Raw genomic sequence first — 15684 nt, 5'->3', positions numbered from 1 at the left:
TTCCCCAAATTAGAAATCCCAATTCCATTGCCCTTTCCTCATAAGCCTCACTTTCTAATTTTTAAGTTCTAATTTTTAAGTTTGAATATTTCCCCATTTCCTCTGAATTTCTGGAGTTCTATACCAGACAGCACTAGTCTGACAGGACAATGTACGGGAATAAGGACAGCCTGGTTTCTGTTACATTCCACACGGCAATTGCACCTGTTCCACAAGTAAAAATAAGGTCAATGCCACCTTTCAGGCAGATACATCAATGAAACAATGCCACCTCTTCCTGCCACAAGCTAGGCAAAAACCGCCATGAAAATGGATATCATTTTACTACAGCTCTTTCTTCTCTCTTTAGTCCGACCTTAGCACGATGTAGAGTTATTCATTACAAAACATCATTTGCATTTGAACAAGTGGCTAACTTGAGATTCTACAGAATGTGCCAAGACCTTGCTTATTAACTGAAGAATTAGGCCATGTAGCTGCTAGGATACCAGGTATACTCCCTAAGGCTATTAATGGCAAATCTGGTCCTATGAAAAAGTGGACAAGACACCAGCTTATTAGGGTTAAGCCTGGAAGGGATCAGAGAACAAGACTTCAAATGGAGACTGCTCCCCCACCTCTAAGGGATCTTCCCCTCTGAGCCCCAGAGGTGGTCCACTACCCTCAATTGATTTCTGTGCCAGGAAGACCCTAGGATCCAGCTCTGGACTCAGGAGCTCCTGACTTCGGAGCAGAGTGATGACAACACACTATATCATCAACTGAGTTGTGCTAGGTGGGCGGGACAAGGTTTATGTTTGTCCTGAGCATACACTCAGCTTAACTAGAGAGAATCTGGATTGGAGGGGGGGGTCTGATGCAGTATCTCTAGGAGGGGCAGCCACCTATGTGGCCTCAGAAAGAAGCTCTGAAACCTATCAAAGAAAAGTGACCTGGAAGGACTTGTTTACTTCTGGCCCTCAGCCAGTGCCCAGACTCTCCTTTTGCAGCTCCAGGTCATGAATGCTGGCAGCCTCCCTCCACCCAGGGCCCCAGAGGAGGGCTTCCTCCCCAAGCCTCCATGTGGGCTAAGGCCCTGTGTGCACAAAGAGATGGCTTCCTGTCCTGCACGCCAGTGGGGCCTTATGTGAGGCTGGGAGATAAAAAGCTGTCATGACAAGGCAGCTGGTGCCTTTCATTCACTCCCAACCTCTTCGAGCCAACTTTCCAAATAACACGGATGATAACTACCCAGTGCAGCCCAAAGTCTGTTCTAAAGTTGCCTGGCAAAAAGCCACCTATTACTTAGCTCCCCACAGAACAGCATGTACCAAGTCAGATCACTGTCTTTTGGTGTGTGGGTGGATTAGCTGCTACCTAACACGATAGGTTGGGCCCCTTTCCAGTTTGCACCAGACCTCTGCTCTGTACCTTCTCCATGTATAACAGAGCCTCATTTCTCTGGAAGGTTGAACTTGCTTAGATGAGATGGCAAAGGCCAGAGAAGAAAGCACCCCTCCCCATCCCCTGCCACCTCCCAAAAAAAAAGAGTTCCCCATGGCTTTTGGAAACATAATAATGAAACTCCTAGGGAAGGGGTATGTAGGCTGAGGAACTAAGTATTTTCTTTTGGCAGCAGGCACAGGGTACAGAATCATTTATCTGTGAAGTACTCTAGCTTCTGCTGTGTATACTCCATTTTAGCCCAGTAATACAAAGGTGGAGAAAGTCTAAACTTCTGACAAGCATATAAATTCCTTGAACTTTTGTTGAAGACCCAGGAAGCCATTGCAAGTGCCTGGACAGGAAGCAAGGCCTCCTGGATTCTAGTTTCAACTTGACCATTAACGTGCTGTGTGACCTTAGGCGAGTTACTTTACCATTCTGGGCCTCCATCTCCTTATCTTTAAAATAAAGGGTCTATTCATTAGAGAAAGCTAAGCGAATAGTATATAGGAACTGTCTATTTTTGCAACAATTCTGTATGTCTAATGTTATTTTAAAATAAAAATCTTTCATAAAAAGTGAAGGGGATATGTAGATTATCTCCAGGATATTTTGGGACTCTAAACTGTGATTCTATGTTCCCATTTACATCCTTTCAATTGAAAGTAAGTTATTTTTCAGCTATCTAAATATATATCAAAGCAGAATTTTCAGATCCACTCCTCCTATGCAGACAAGATGTTGAGTAGCCCAAGCACAAACCTATTTTCTGCTTTTAACATATTCTATACCCTGGGCAAACACTGAATTCTCCAAAAACATTAAAAACATTCTATCCATATCCTCTTTATTCTTGCAAACAAATAAATTTATCCAGTTGGGAAAAGCTGTTTCTGGCAGTCCATGCTTACAGAATCTCAGTTTTTCCCTAGTGACTGGGCTAATTATAACTTCTGCTACCTGGTAACAGCACTAGATTTTCCTGACATTGGCTGGCAGTTTTAAAGCCATCTCAGCTCTCCTGGCACCTCGCTTCCTGACAAGGCATTGGAGGAGCTGCAAGACTGGGAGAAGGGAAGCAACTACCTGAGTTAGGGTGAGAGTATCCAAAGAGGCTGCTCAGAATCACAGAACTTCAGAGCTGGGAGAGATGTTAGTGTCTACCCAGTGCAGCCCACACATTTTATACATAAAGAATCAGAGACCCAGAAAAAGCGACTTGTCTTAGCCAGGAACCTGGCAGTCTTCTCAGTTCCCTTCCCTCAACCCTCCCATCCATCGCCAAGTCCTACAGATGTTTTACGCACCCCACACACATATTTCACAGACCAGCTCCCTCCCCTCCATTCCTATTGCCATGGCCCTCACGTAGGCCCTCATCGTCTCTTGGTTGACCTGTCTGTTCTCCTGACTTCCTGCCTTATCTTCCTTGAATCCATCTTCCCCGCCCACCAGAAGGACCGAGCATGTTCCCTGCTGCTTAAAGCCCATCCGTGACTTCCTATCCTCCTCAGGATAAAGTCTACACTCTTTAAAATGGCAGAAAGGATTATGTCCTGTGTACCCGTCAGCCTCATTCTATGCCTAGAACTTAAATTTAGCAACAAAAGGCCACTTAGAATTCCCCACACACACAATGTGGTTTCCTGTCTCTAAGCTTTTGCTTCTTTCTTACCCCCTCATTGACTAACAAATGCTTAATCTTCTTTGAAGACAAGGCTCAGCGGTCATCTCCTTAAAGAATCCTTTGTAGATTTTCTTTCCATCTATTTTGTTCAGTTGGGTTAGAGATGCTTCATTTGAATTCCCTTATATTTCATATGATCTCTATCACTTTCTCCTCCATACTCTGTATCACTTGTGTCTTGTGCATCTTTGAAGCCCCAATTTCCAGCATAGTACTTGGAATATAGTAGGCATCCAATTAATGTTTATTAATGCATGAGTGGATAAATCCAAAGCTCTCCATGATCTGTCCCCTGCTTACCTTTCCAGTCTTATCTTACCACCACATGTTCTAGTCATACTGAAAGATTTGAAGTGTGCCAAGCACGCAACGCTTTTTCATGCTTCTATGCCCTTGTAAATACTGTTTCTTCTGCCTGAAATGCTTTAACCCATTCCTTGTTCTGTTATTATTTTTTAAGATTCAATGCAAACTTCACATGCTTGGCAAGGCCTTTCCTGGTGCATTTTATTGTTCTCCTGAGTATTAGAAGCAGTCTGTACATATCTCTATGGTAGCTCTTTTTATACCATTTTTATTTATTTGTTGATAACTTTCTGTACCAGTATCTAGCACAGTCAATAGATGTTTGAATTAATGAACACATGTGTACAGAGTAAATGAATGGCTAAGGTGATAATGTAAATAAGGTAAACATTTGAGACAGGAATTTAGAATGCCTATTTTTTTCAACTATTATGCTACTGTTATCAGTGTGTAAATCTGAATATACATAGCTAACAGGAAAAAGTGGCTTTGTGATAAGTTCATGCAGACGTATAAATTATGTAGACATAGTTAAGGAGATAGTTGAAAGTGGTTTAAAATTAAATTGGGCTCCAGAATTTAGTTTTAGATTTGTTTCCTGGTGGTTGAAAGAAAAGATCTTAAGTATTCCAAGGAAAAAAAATTTCCTCTTCCCAACAGGTAAGTATTATGACATCTAATTAAGAGCTCTTAAAAATTAGAATAGTTGTGCTAAGCAAAAACAGAAAAAAAAAGTTGCTTTTGTTAAGGAGTTCACAAAATTTTAAAGTAACTATGATAGCTATGGGAAAGTGGCTTTCAAAAGTTTTTACTGGTAAAATATACATAATACAAAATTTACCATTTTAACCATTTTTAAGTATACAAGTCAGTGGCATTAAGTACATTAACATTGTGCAACCATCCACCTCCAGAACATTTTCCCCCAACTGAGTCTACATCCATTAAACAATAACTCCCCATTCCCTACCTCTTCACAGCCCTGGCACTCACCATTCTACTCTCTGTCTCTGTGAATCTGACTGCTCTAGGTACATCATGTAACTGGAATTATATAATATTTGCCCTTTTGTGATTGGTTCATTTCACTCAGTATAACATCCTTAAAGTTCATCCATGTTGTAGCATGTGTCAGAATTTCCTTCCTTTTTTTTTTTTTTTTTTTTTTTTTTTGGCGCACGGGCTTAGTTGCTCCGTGGCATGTGGGATCTTCCTGGAGCAGGGATCGAACCCGTGTCCTCTGCATTGGCAGGCGGATTCTCAACCACTGCACCACCTAGGAAGCCCTGAATTTCCTTCCTTTTTAAGGCTGAATAATATTCCATTGAATGTATACACCACATTTTGTTTATCCATTTATCTGTCAATGGACACCTAGGTTGCATCTACTTTTTGGCTAACGTGAATAATGCTACCATGAATGTGGATGTGCAAATATCTGTTCAAGTCACTGCCTTCACTTATTTGGGGTATATATACCTAGAATTTTAATTGCTGGATCATATAACAATTCTATGTTCAATTTTTTTGAAGAATTGTCATACTGTTTTCCATAGTGGTAACACCATTTTACATTCCCAAAGAGCTATACACAGGATTCCCACTTTCTCCAGTCCTGGCCAACATATGCTATTTTCTGTTTTTGTTTTGTTTTGTTTTTATCATAGCCATCCTAATGGGTGTGAAGTTTAAAAAAATTTTTAACAAAAAACACAACTACTGGTTACAACTATTTAATGAATGAAGTATCCCTACTTTCTTCCTACTTCTACTCCCTAAAAGAATAGGAGACGCACAAGTAATCCTTCGAGAACCTCAGAAAGCAAAGAATAAGGAGTCAGCATACACAGTATGTACAGACACACACGTGTTCATGCCACACTTCCACAGACATGTTTAAAAATGGTTTGGCCTAAGTCACCCTTATTTCTCTATTTACATTTCCCCCTTGCCTACTGTACACATTTCTTAAAGTTCACATAAGTAAAACAGGGGGAAAAACTTAGCAGCTGACTAAACAAGGTATCCAACTATAAAAAGAAAACAGCCAACTCTGTTAAATATAAGAAAACTACACACTCTGCAACAGCAACTGCGACAGTTACTTTAGACAGTCATTTGAGAAGGTTCACCCTCTCTAGTATGTGTCTCCAGGTATGCAGGATGGTATAATCCTCTACATTTATGTAACATCTAACACATTAAACATGTTTACGTGTAGGGAAGAGGATGGGGCAGGAATTCATGCCTCCATTTTAGGAAACTAAGACTCAAAGAAGTTAAGGACCAGGCCAAGGATATGTAGTAGGAAAAGGTAGATTCAGAATAGAAGTTTTCTGGGAATTCCCTGGCAGTCCAGTGATTAAGACTTGATACTTTCACTGCAGTGACCTGGGTTCAATCCCTGGTCAGAGAACCAAGATCCTGCAAGTCATGTGGTGCAGCCAAAATAATAATAATAATAATGATGATGATGATGATGATGATGATGAACACAGAATTCGAGTTTTCTGATTGAGTCCAAAACTTGTGTCCCTACATTCTGATGTCCCTCAAAGGTACTTGTCTTTCTGTAACCACCTTCCATTGGTTCAAGTCAAGGTTCCTAAATTATATGGCCTGATGGAGTTCCTTGGGACTTCACTGAACTTTTGGGTGCTTAGCACAGTAAGTCTGCACAAATGCTGTTATTCATCATATTTCCCAAAGACTAAAGAAAACAGGTTAGGACTAAAGAAAATCAGTCATTGAGCCAAAAAGAAATTCAGTGAAGACAGTAGATCTTGAAAGTTCTCATACAAGGGAAAAAAATATATAACTATGTGTGGTGATGGATGTGAACTGGACTTACTGTGGTGATCACCTCATGATATATACATATAGAGTCATTACATTGTACACCTGAAACTAATACAATATGTTAATTATATCTCCATTAAAAAGAAAGCTAGGTCTTAAAAATTAAATAACTTAGAACCAGACCAAGCTACAAAGTATTAAACCAAGATGATAAAAAATTTTGAATTATAACCATAGTCATAATAATTTTTGTGAAAGTAAAGAACTTTGTACTATTACTAAATAAAATATTTTATTAAAAAATTTAACAAATCCAGCCTTTCTTGTTTGTTTATTTTTTTGAAGGAACATTTGTATTTGAGGGTGACTAATTTTGCTGCAATAGGGGCATTTGGATTATATTATTTATACATGGGCAAACAAATGGAGAATTGAGACCCACTATTGAGGAAGAAGAAACTGATTAGGAATTTAAAAATGGTCCAATTTGAATGTGTCCAGTAATTGGACTTATCTGGATAACTTCTTTGCCATCTCCCAGTTTGTCACAACAGTGGCAAATATTGCTTGAGGGCTTTACTACCATGTGATAGGCATTGTGCTGATTTCAACTAATTGGCTCATTTGATCCTGCTCCAGACCCTGTAAGATAGAAATTCTTATAACACGTATTTCAGCTCAGAGAAATTATAGTATTTGGCCAAGTTAACCCAAGTATCAAGTGATAGAACCAAGATTCCATCTCAAGTCTGTCTTGTTCCTAACTCTTAACTACTACACCCAGTGATAGCAGAACAGTAGAAATGATAAAAATTTGGTAGGCAAGTAAAGTCAGTGTGCTGTTTATCATGATTTTAAAAATGTAGCTGCAGAAATAAACTATGTATAAACGTCAAAGTTAGCTCAGGAACAATATCCAGTCTTAAAGATGAGAAACCACAGCTCAAAGAAGTCAGGCAGTTTAAAGGCCACAAAACAATGCACACAGCTCTTTCAACTCCTATCTAAAGGCCAAATCCACTTTAACCTTCCAACATCAATTATGTCATACTCAAACACTGACTATCTGGTCTAGGATGACAACATTCAGTTTCTCCTGTCGCTTTTGTTATTGGATCTGACCTTGTCACATTTGAAATTCCATTCTTAAAATGGAACCTTAAATCTTTTTCAAAGCAACCTTGAGTAATAATAAATTCACACAAGCTTAACAAGTAAGTAGTCATCGGGTGGCAAAACACAGTGGATGGTGGTTTTGTGTGCTGCTTGGGGATCAGGTATTTACCACAGCAGTGGATTTCATAAATTCCAGGGTTGGGCATATTTCTAGTGGCGGGACACTCAGCTATCATGAGAAGATGCAGGATTAGATAATCAACAACAACGAGGAAGTCAGCCAAGTTGCCGCCCAGAAATTATTTACCAGAGCAGCTGCAGCTCAGAAATGCTACCAAGCCAGTCTCCCTGGGAGTGGGCCATGCTCAGCTGTAGACCACTTACAGTGTTTTCTTACTTCGCTTTGCTCCAGAATCAGGAGCTCTATGTACTGCAATGGATTTTTTCCTTCCTTGCTTTATATATTAATTGACTTCCCCCCAAAACTGAACCTACAATTAATATTTGCTACCAAGAGGGGGCAGTGGTACCTAATCATGTAGGTATATGTCCCAGTTGTTCTGTGTTGAGGGTAAGCAGCCTTCTCCTGTGTTTAATTATTTACAAAAACTGAAGCTTAAACAGTAGTTTAACTTAAATATTCAACCAAAAAGTAGCCAGTCTCACAGACCCAATTCTTATGTATAATTTAATACTATTTTATTTCTGAATTCCCTGAACAGCTCGAGAGACACCCTTAACTCCTTTTTTATTTACTTGCTTTGAAGTTGATACTTTTAGGTTTTTATATAACTCTTACAGCTTCTCTTCAAATTAAACACCCTTGTAGCCTTCTTGAGGACTAAGAATTATGTATATCTACTTTAGTATCTCCCTCAGTCAGCTATATAAAGTAGGACTTGTCACTTGGAAAGAGAAAGACAGAACCCTCTCTCCAGTCCTTTTCTCCTAAAGTTTCTCATATTTCCCTTCCCTGTAGTCACCATGGTGAAATGCTTGTTTGCCTCTAAGACAACAATTTTCTACTCTTCAGTACAAATACTTCAACAAAAATCTGCAATAGTAAAACTATGTAAAATGATAAAATAATTACTATTCACAATATAATTTTATTACATATGTTTCACAAATACTGGTTTTAAGAGAACCATGCATACAGCACCCAAAGTACTGCAGATTCTTAGTTGGGTCTGATTTAATGCTTTTACTATATTTAAAGAAGAATCCTTCCAATACTAAAGAAAAATCAAGCTAAGTTTAGTCACAGAACAGGGCTCTAAATTCTTATCTGAACCACCTGACTTACCATGTGACGCATCACGTATCACTCTCCACGTCTCTGCCAACATGGCTGCTATTTAATCGTCCTAACTTTGTGGAGTCACAAAGGGACTAACACGGATGAACGTAAAACACATTCGTGGGAATATCTGAGGGTGAGATTAAAAGAACCAAATTGCTTCCTCATTTTTAAATATCATAACTATTACTACTAGTAGGCCTACAACTACTACCCTCTCATAAAGGTATAATGCTATGAAGTTTACAAAGTGCTTTGATATCTCTTAATCTTTATGGCTGCTACTATAACAAATAATTTTCAGCATCTATGGTGCTGTGCATTATTCTTTTTTTTTTTAATTTATTTATGTATTGATATATTGGCTGTGTTGGGTCTTTGTTGCTGCACACGGGCTTTCTCTAGTTGTGGCGAGCGGGGGCTACTCTTCATTATGGTACGAAGGCTCCTCATTGTGGTGGCTTCTCTTGTGGAGCACGGGCTCTAGGTGCATGGGCTTCAGTAGTTGCGGCACACAGGCTCAACAGTTTTAGCACACGGGCTTAGTTGCTCCGTGGCATGTGGTATCTTTCTGGGGCAGGGATCAAACCTGTGTCCCCTGCATTGGCAGGTGGATTCTTAACCACTGCGCCACCTAGGAAGTCCTGCATTATTCTTAATGCCAGTTCTACAGGGACTGAAACAGGCTCAGAGAAGTTAAATAACTCGCCCAGGTCTTTGACTGTCCAGGGCTCCTGATATGTGGTTTTCTAATCCCTTGTCCTTCCATCCAAATGGAACTTCCCTGGTTTCTATTAATCCCTCATCACTACATAGTGTGATAAACTAATTTCAGCTATGATGTTAATGATTGGTAATGGATTTATGTGTTCTGCTTCCCAAACAAAGACATTTTAACCTAAGCTGTTGCTGCTTCCCAAATAATCACAGCCAAACGGGATGAGTGATGGACAGGTGAATGGAATAAAGGCATGGTGAGAAGGGAAAGGAGGGAACACAGTAGTTTGAGATTCCCCAAATTATATGCTGCCAGTAGCTACCTGACTACTCTGCTCTTAAAACCGAGAAGAGACATAGCCATTTCTCCCTCCACATGGGGGACCCGTGGCAATACTGGAGTCTAACAAAAGCATTAGACTTTTGTCACCTCTGCATGTGACAGTGTCCTTTGGCCCACTTACCCACCATGCCCCCAAGCAACTTCTATAATCTTCTTAATCACACTTCTCCAGGACAGCAATGATGCCCTCTCACACCCACCCAAAGTGTTCCCTGAAGACTGTCTCCTTAGCCAGTATAGAGCAGAGAGTGTGACCAAATGACTCAAGCAGTCATTTGATTCAAGCTGAAAAAAATAATCCTTTCCCTCAAAGTATCTAAGAAATTGCCCCTTCCTTCTGCCTTGCTTTGGAGACAGTTAATGGGAAAATATCCCTCCCTCTGCACAGTGAACAAATTCATTCACTATTCCTACTCCGAGGCAAATACTGCACTCACACTCCCCTCCTCCCTCTCTCTGTGTTACCAACCCTCACTTGGCAATATCCTCCTCGACCCCTAGCAGCCCCATTGAGGCACACTCACTAGATAGTCACATAAAAGACAAAAGATGAGTCTGGATCAATTTCAGGAAAATTCAGGTTAAAACATGGAAATCCAGGAAAGACAGAAAATAGGGCTAAATCCCTCAGATTTAGCTGTTCATCTTAGTTAAATTTATCAAATAGTGGTTTGGGTCTCATAGACACCGGTTACTTCTCTGACCCAAAGTATTATCTAGCAGCCTGTAACGCTTTCCGACCTTCTTCTCGACAGGACAGGGCACCCATGGATAATGAAAATATTTGTGTAGTCCTCTGGTACAAACAGCTGGAGATTTAGAATCTCTGATGAAGTCAGAGGCCACCAGCTCCAGGTCACTTGGGCCACTTCAGGCCCTGCTTGCCCAGACACTGAGAAAGCTAAGGAAACCAACATTGCAGCAACCACTTAGGAAGCTTAATCCTTGTAACCCATAGCCTAATGGCCTCTTACCAAGGTGCTGTCTCATCTCACCCTCCACTCAGCCAATCCCCCTCTGCCTTCCTTCCCCACCCCACTCACCCATCAATCAAGACAGCCCTCCCTTCCAGGGAAGCCACCATTCTCTATTCCACCCCACCCAAGGCCAATGGCCGTTTATTCCATCAATACCCTTTCTTCATTCTAAGGTGAACTATTCCTAAAGATGAAAATGCCTAAGACTGTGTCCTAAAAGCTCATCTGCATAATCATCTTCAAAAACAAACATGAATTTCTCAAGGAACAAAAATGTCCTCAGCCCCTGCCCTTTTTTCCAGGGCCTCATTCCCCGCCCCCATGTGCCAAGAGCTAGAAGGGTGTCTTCTCAAGCAGAGCCTGTGACGTGAAAACTACCAGCTTCAGTCACCTCTGGGGCTTGCTTAAAAATGCAGATTTCTAAGCTCCCCCTCCCTTACTACATCAGAATCCCTGGGGGTCAGGCAGGAATCTACACTTCAAACCAGCTCCCAAGGTGATTGTTCTACACTGTCCCGCACCAGAGCTGAAGAGCCTCTGATTTGATCCAGCTCCCTCTCTTTACAGAGTAGGAAAGAAAGTAGGAAACAAGCACAGATGAGGTGAAATGGACTTGTCCAAGGTCACCCGTCGTTAAGGTGACCAGCCCCGGCCTGGAACCCGCCCCCCTCTTTGACTCGCGCAGCATGAGCTGGGAAGAGCTCAGGATCCGGCTGTGTCCACCACCAGCCCCTGCCTCCCCAGCGGCAGCCCCCCGCGCTCACCCGCTTGTAGATGTCCTCCCGGCTGGCCTCATACTTCTGCTGCATGCGCTCCTCCAGGAAGTAGATGCGCAGCTTGAGGCTGAAGTTCTCCTTCTTCAGGTCATTGAGGTGCTGGGACAGAGTGCGATATCCATTAGACATGGTGGGCAACCCATGGGGAGGAGCACATGCCCAGTCGCCCCCTCAGCCCAGGAACGTGGTGCAGGTGCACCGCGGCATGAAGCGCGCCCGCGGCGACGCTGCGAGGCTACGGCGACATGGCCCTGGCGGCTGGCGCTCCCTCCCGCGCTTGGGCCTGGGCTCGCTGCTCTGGGTGCTGGAGCGCAGCGCGCTTTCCTTTTTTACCTCGGGAGATATTTGCGGAATCCCTGACAGAGGAACATGCTGCGTGAACTCAGACACAAGTGGTGTAACCCGACTCCAAGCTAGGACTCGGCTCTCGCCCTCCCTGAGCCTCCCAGGCCCAACTGTAGGCAGGGAACAGTTTCTGGGGAAAGAGAGGGGGCTGCCCTGCAGAAGCTTCCAGGAAACGGGGAATGGGAGTAATTCAAGGTGATGGTGGGGTCGCAAGGACACATAATGGCCCACAAAATGGTGACCGCCTATCCAATATCCCCTTTCTTGTCAGGTGTGTATCTTAAAGAACGACCCATCAGAGGAGTTTCTCATTTCCTTTGATGATCCAGAGGCTCGCTTCTCATCGGTTCCTTCCCAGTTTTCCTCCCTGGACTTTTCAAGCCCTGAGGCAGTTAAAGAAACAGCCTTTATAACCATGCCCCTCCCCCCATACGCACCTGGGCCACCTCCAAAGAAAGGGCCAATGTTCTAGTTCAATGGAATCTTTGCAAAATCTGTTTACCAGTGACACAAGCTCAAAGAGGCAGGGTCAAAGGTTCCTCCCTCTAAGGGATGAGGGAAAAAAGAAGGTGGGAGGTGACAAAGGGAGGCGTCAGGCTGGAGCCCAGAGATTTTACCCAGTCACTAGTTCTTAACTCCGGCACCTGCCAAGTGGAGCCAGGCACTCATCACCAGATCCTGCTCCTAAAGCAATTTAAGATCCTTGAACGACAGCTGCAGCATTAGCAGGAAGTATTATTTATACCACACCACACGGGACATTGAAGGTGACTGGGAGACAACCCCCCACAGCACGGATACCAAACACAGGTTCTTGGTTGCAATAATACTAGCTTGAAAAAAAAATTAATATTAACATCCAAAGTAAAGGAAACAAAAAGTTTATACTTAATCCCGAGTACTCACTTCCTCCCCTACTTGCTCTTCATTCTTTTAAATCTTTCTTCTCTCTTCATAATAATTCCAATCAACATCCCCTTTGTACACAGCAGGTGGTATGTTGGGGGCAGGAGGGAAAAAAGATGAAGACAGTCCCAGCCCTCCAAGAGACAGAAGGCCACATAGATATAGGTGCATATGCTTTATACTGTAATCCTCCAGGCCTGTGTTAGTCTAACCTTTTACATTTCACTCTGCAATCACACTGCATGCGCACACACACACACACACACACACACATACACACACACACAACTGAAGTAAAAGTTCCCCTAAGTGATGTTAACCATCACTATGTAGGAGGCACTCTGATATTTTCTTTTCCATTTCTCCTTTTGGGAGTGACCCAGTGAATTGATTTCATGACCCACTAATAAGTTTTGTCCTAGAGTTTGAAAAATACTGAATCTATGGGAACCCAGAAGAAAGAGTGATTCATTCCACTGGAATGGTGAGAGAAAGAAAGCTTTGACCAGGAGCTGCACTTGCAACTTGCTTTGAAAGATAGAAAAGTTAGTGAATAAAGCGGCCTCGGGGGCATAATCAGAACTGAGCATTCTCTCCAATAGGTCTGGATTATAAGCAGGCAACACGTTTCTTACCTAGAAACTTAAGACACCTTAAGACAATATGTTCTTCGTTTTTTAAAAAGGCACACATTCAAAATGCATTTAGCTCTTTTCATTAAATTTGTGCTCTTAGAATAAATGAATGTCATCTAGGCTTAGTTAGAGACAGTGAGGAAGAGAAAAGCCTAAGTTGAAACACAAGAAAATCCTTTTCTGGTCCCAGCTCTGTTACTAAATAGCTATATGACCTTGGGAGTACACTTCTCCAGAGGCCTAACTGTCCTCATTTATAAAATGAAGTGGTTGGAAACTAGATGATTTTTAAAGCCCTTTCCTGGTCTAAGCTCCTAGAGGAATAACCTAGTTATTATTACCTCCATTTCACACAGGGGGAACCAGACGCCAGATTCTAGATTCGTGTTTAATCGTGCTTTTGATGTCTACTTGAATTCTTTCATCATGTAAGATAATTTAATAGAAGCTTTATGGAAAGTAAAATTGCATATGAATGCAGGTGTTCTTATCCAACCTAGATATTTGTTTCTTCACATTAAGCCTATTTCCTCTTATGCCCTGTGATCCCTTGTTCTTTTCCCATCTCTCTAGCCTCTCCTCTGTGTTTTTTTCTGGTTCTTTAAAGCTACTGCTTAAATGATAATTAGTCATTAGCCTTCTGATTCTTTTCTCTTCATACTTTCTCCCTTAGAGATTTTATCCACTTTTAGGGCTTTGACTTTTGCCTCTCAAACAGTCCCCAAATCTCCAACTGAGTTGTTTCATTCAAGATCTAGCCCTACATAGCCAACTCTCTGCTAGACAGTTCAACTTGAATGTACCATTCTCACAACAAACCTAGGCAAAAACTTCTGCGACAGTATCTGTCATGTCTGCCAGAATTCATCCAGCTATCTCTTCTCCTTATTACAGCTAAAAAAATTATTTTAAAAACATTATTTTCAAAACTGAAATCTTATCATGTCATCTCCCTTACTTAAAACCCCTTCACAGGCATCTCATCACTCATAGCATAAAAGAGAAAATCATCACACCCTCTCAAGACACTCTGCCTCTTTTTTCAAGTCCCTTTTTCAAGTTTGAATTCCACCCAAACAAAGCCTTCCCTGCTACGCCAGACTGGAAACACTTTTTCCTCTTGAGCTCCTAAGGCAAAATATTAATGTTTGGCAAGTGCTCGTATGCTGCCTCATGGTATTGCTTTTCTGTGATCCTGCAGGGTTATTTACACATTTTAGAGCTTTTAACTTTTCCTGCGTCTACCTCTCCAACTAGTCTGTAAGCTGCCCAAGGGTCAATGACTTATATGCCTCTCTATATTCCTTCAGCTCCCACAATTGCCAAGAAGAACTCTCCAGTTAATTCATCCCACCGTGCAGCATACAATCACCTCAATCAGACTAGAGTGTTTTGAGAGCTGGCAAGGCATATTTTGTGTCTTTGCATTCTCATTACAGAATATTTAGGAAGCATTCCCTATTTGTTAAATTAATGAATAGATAACTATTGCATATATATTTGATTTTCTGTTGAGTAGATCTGTTCAGTGTGGACTAGCTTGCTGATATTATTCTCATAACTTTCCAATGCTATAGAAAAGTTTGTCTTAATCGTTCCAAAGAAACTACATCTGCTAGAATGGTGACTAGAAAAATGTGTTGTTCACTTAAATTTCTAACTTTACATGCCCATCTTGACCTTTCTCCTGATTTCCAATCTATATCTAACTTCGTAGTAGAAATCTCCACTTTAATATAGATATCTCATACTCATGATATATAAAACTGAATTCCTGATTTTTTCCCAGCACATATGTTCCTTCCTCTTTGGACCCCATTTCAGTTTGTAACCACCAACATTTGTAGTTGTTTGGGCCCGAATCTTTGAGTTATTCTTGACCCTTCTTTCTCATACACATAATCTCATCAGTCTATAAATCTGCCTATTTCTACTTTCGATACGTATAGAGACTCTGTCTACCATCACTGCTGCTCATACCTTTGTCACTCTGGCCCAAGATACTGTGATCCCTCCCCTAAGTCATTTAAGTAGCCCCTTAACTGGTCTCCTCTCTCCTTCCCCTGTACCCCCACCCCCCATAGTAGTCGATTCTTAGCACAGCAGCCATAGTGAGCTTTTTAAAATGTCAGATTACTCCTCTGCTGGAAACCCCCAATGGCCTCCCGTTTAATTGAGAGTGAGAGGCTAAATCCTTTCATTAGTGCGTAAGGCCCAAGGCCCTGCATAATCTGGAGCCCCTCCACTGCCCTCTCTTTTACTTTTTTCCTACCACTCTTCCCCTACATTCTCTGCTCCAGCCACACTGTTTTCTCAAAAACACCACCCACCCTACTTCCTGGGGGCCTTTCA

The 15684-nt window shown here is 41.7% G+C and overlaps 1 protein-coding gene across 2 annotated transcripts in view; it reads right to left on the bottom strand.

Moving 5' to 3' along the window:
* PDE4DIP (phosphodiesterase 4D interacting protein) overlaps nt 1-15684 on the bottom strand; it is a 203585-nt gene that overhangs the window by 126426 nt on the left and 61475 nt on the right. For both annotated transcript variants that reach the window (XM_057720836.1, XM_057720826.1), the window contains exon 4: nt 11435-11545. In XM_057720836.1, the coding sequence (XP_057576819.1) occupies nt 11435-11545 (111 nt within the window). The remainder of the gene's footprint in view (nt 1-11434; nt 11546-15684) is intronic.

Source organism: Hippopotamus amphibius, chromosome 1 (assembly GCF_030028045.1).
Source record: "Hippopotamus amphibius kiboko isolate mHipAmp2 chromosome 1, mHipAmp2.hap2, whole genome shotgun sequence".
Lineage (NCBI taxonomy): Eukaryota > Metazoa > Chordata > Mammalia > Artiodactyla > Hippopotamidae > Hippopotamus > Hippopotamus amphibius.
Note: the sequence above shows the minus strand (reverse complement) of the source record. Positions and strands in the feature narration are given on the sequence as shown.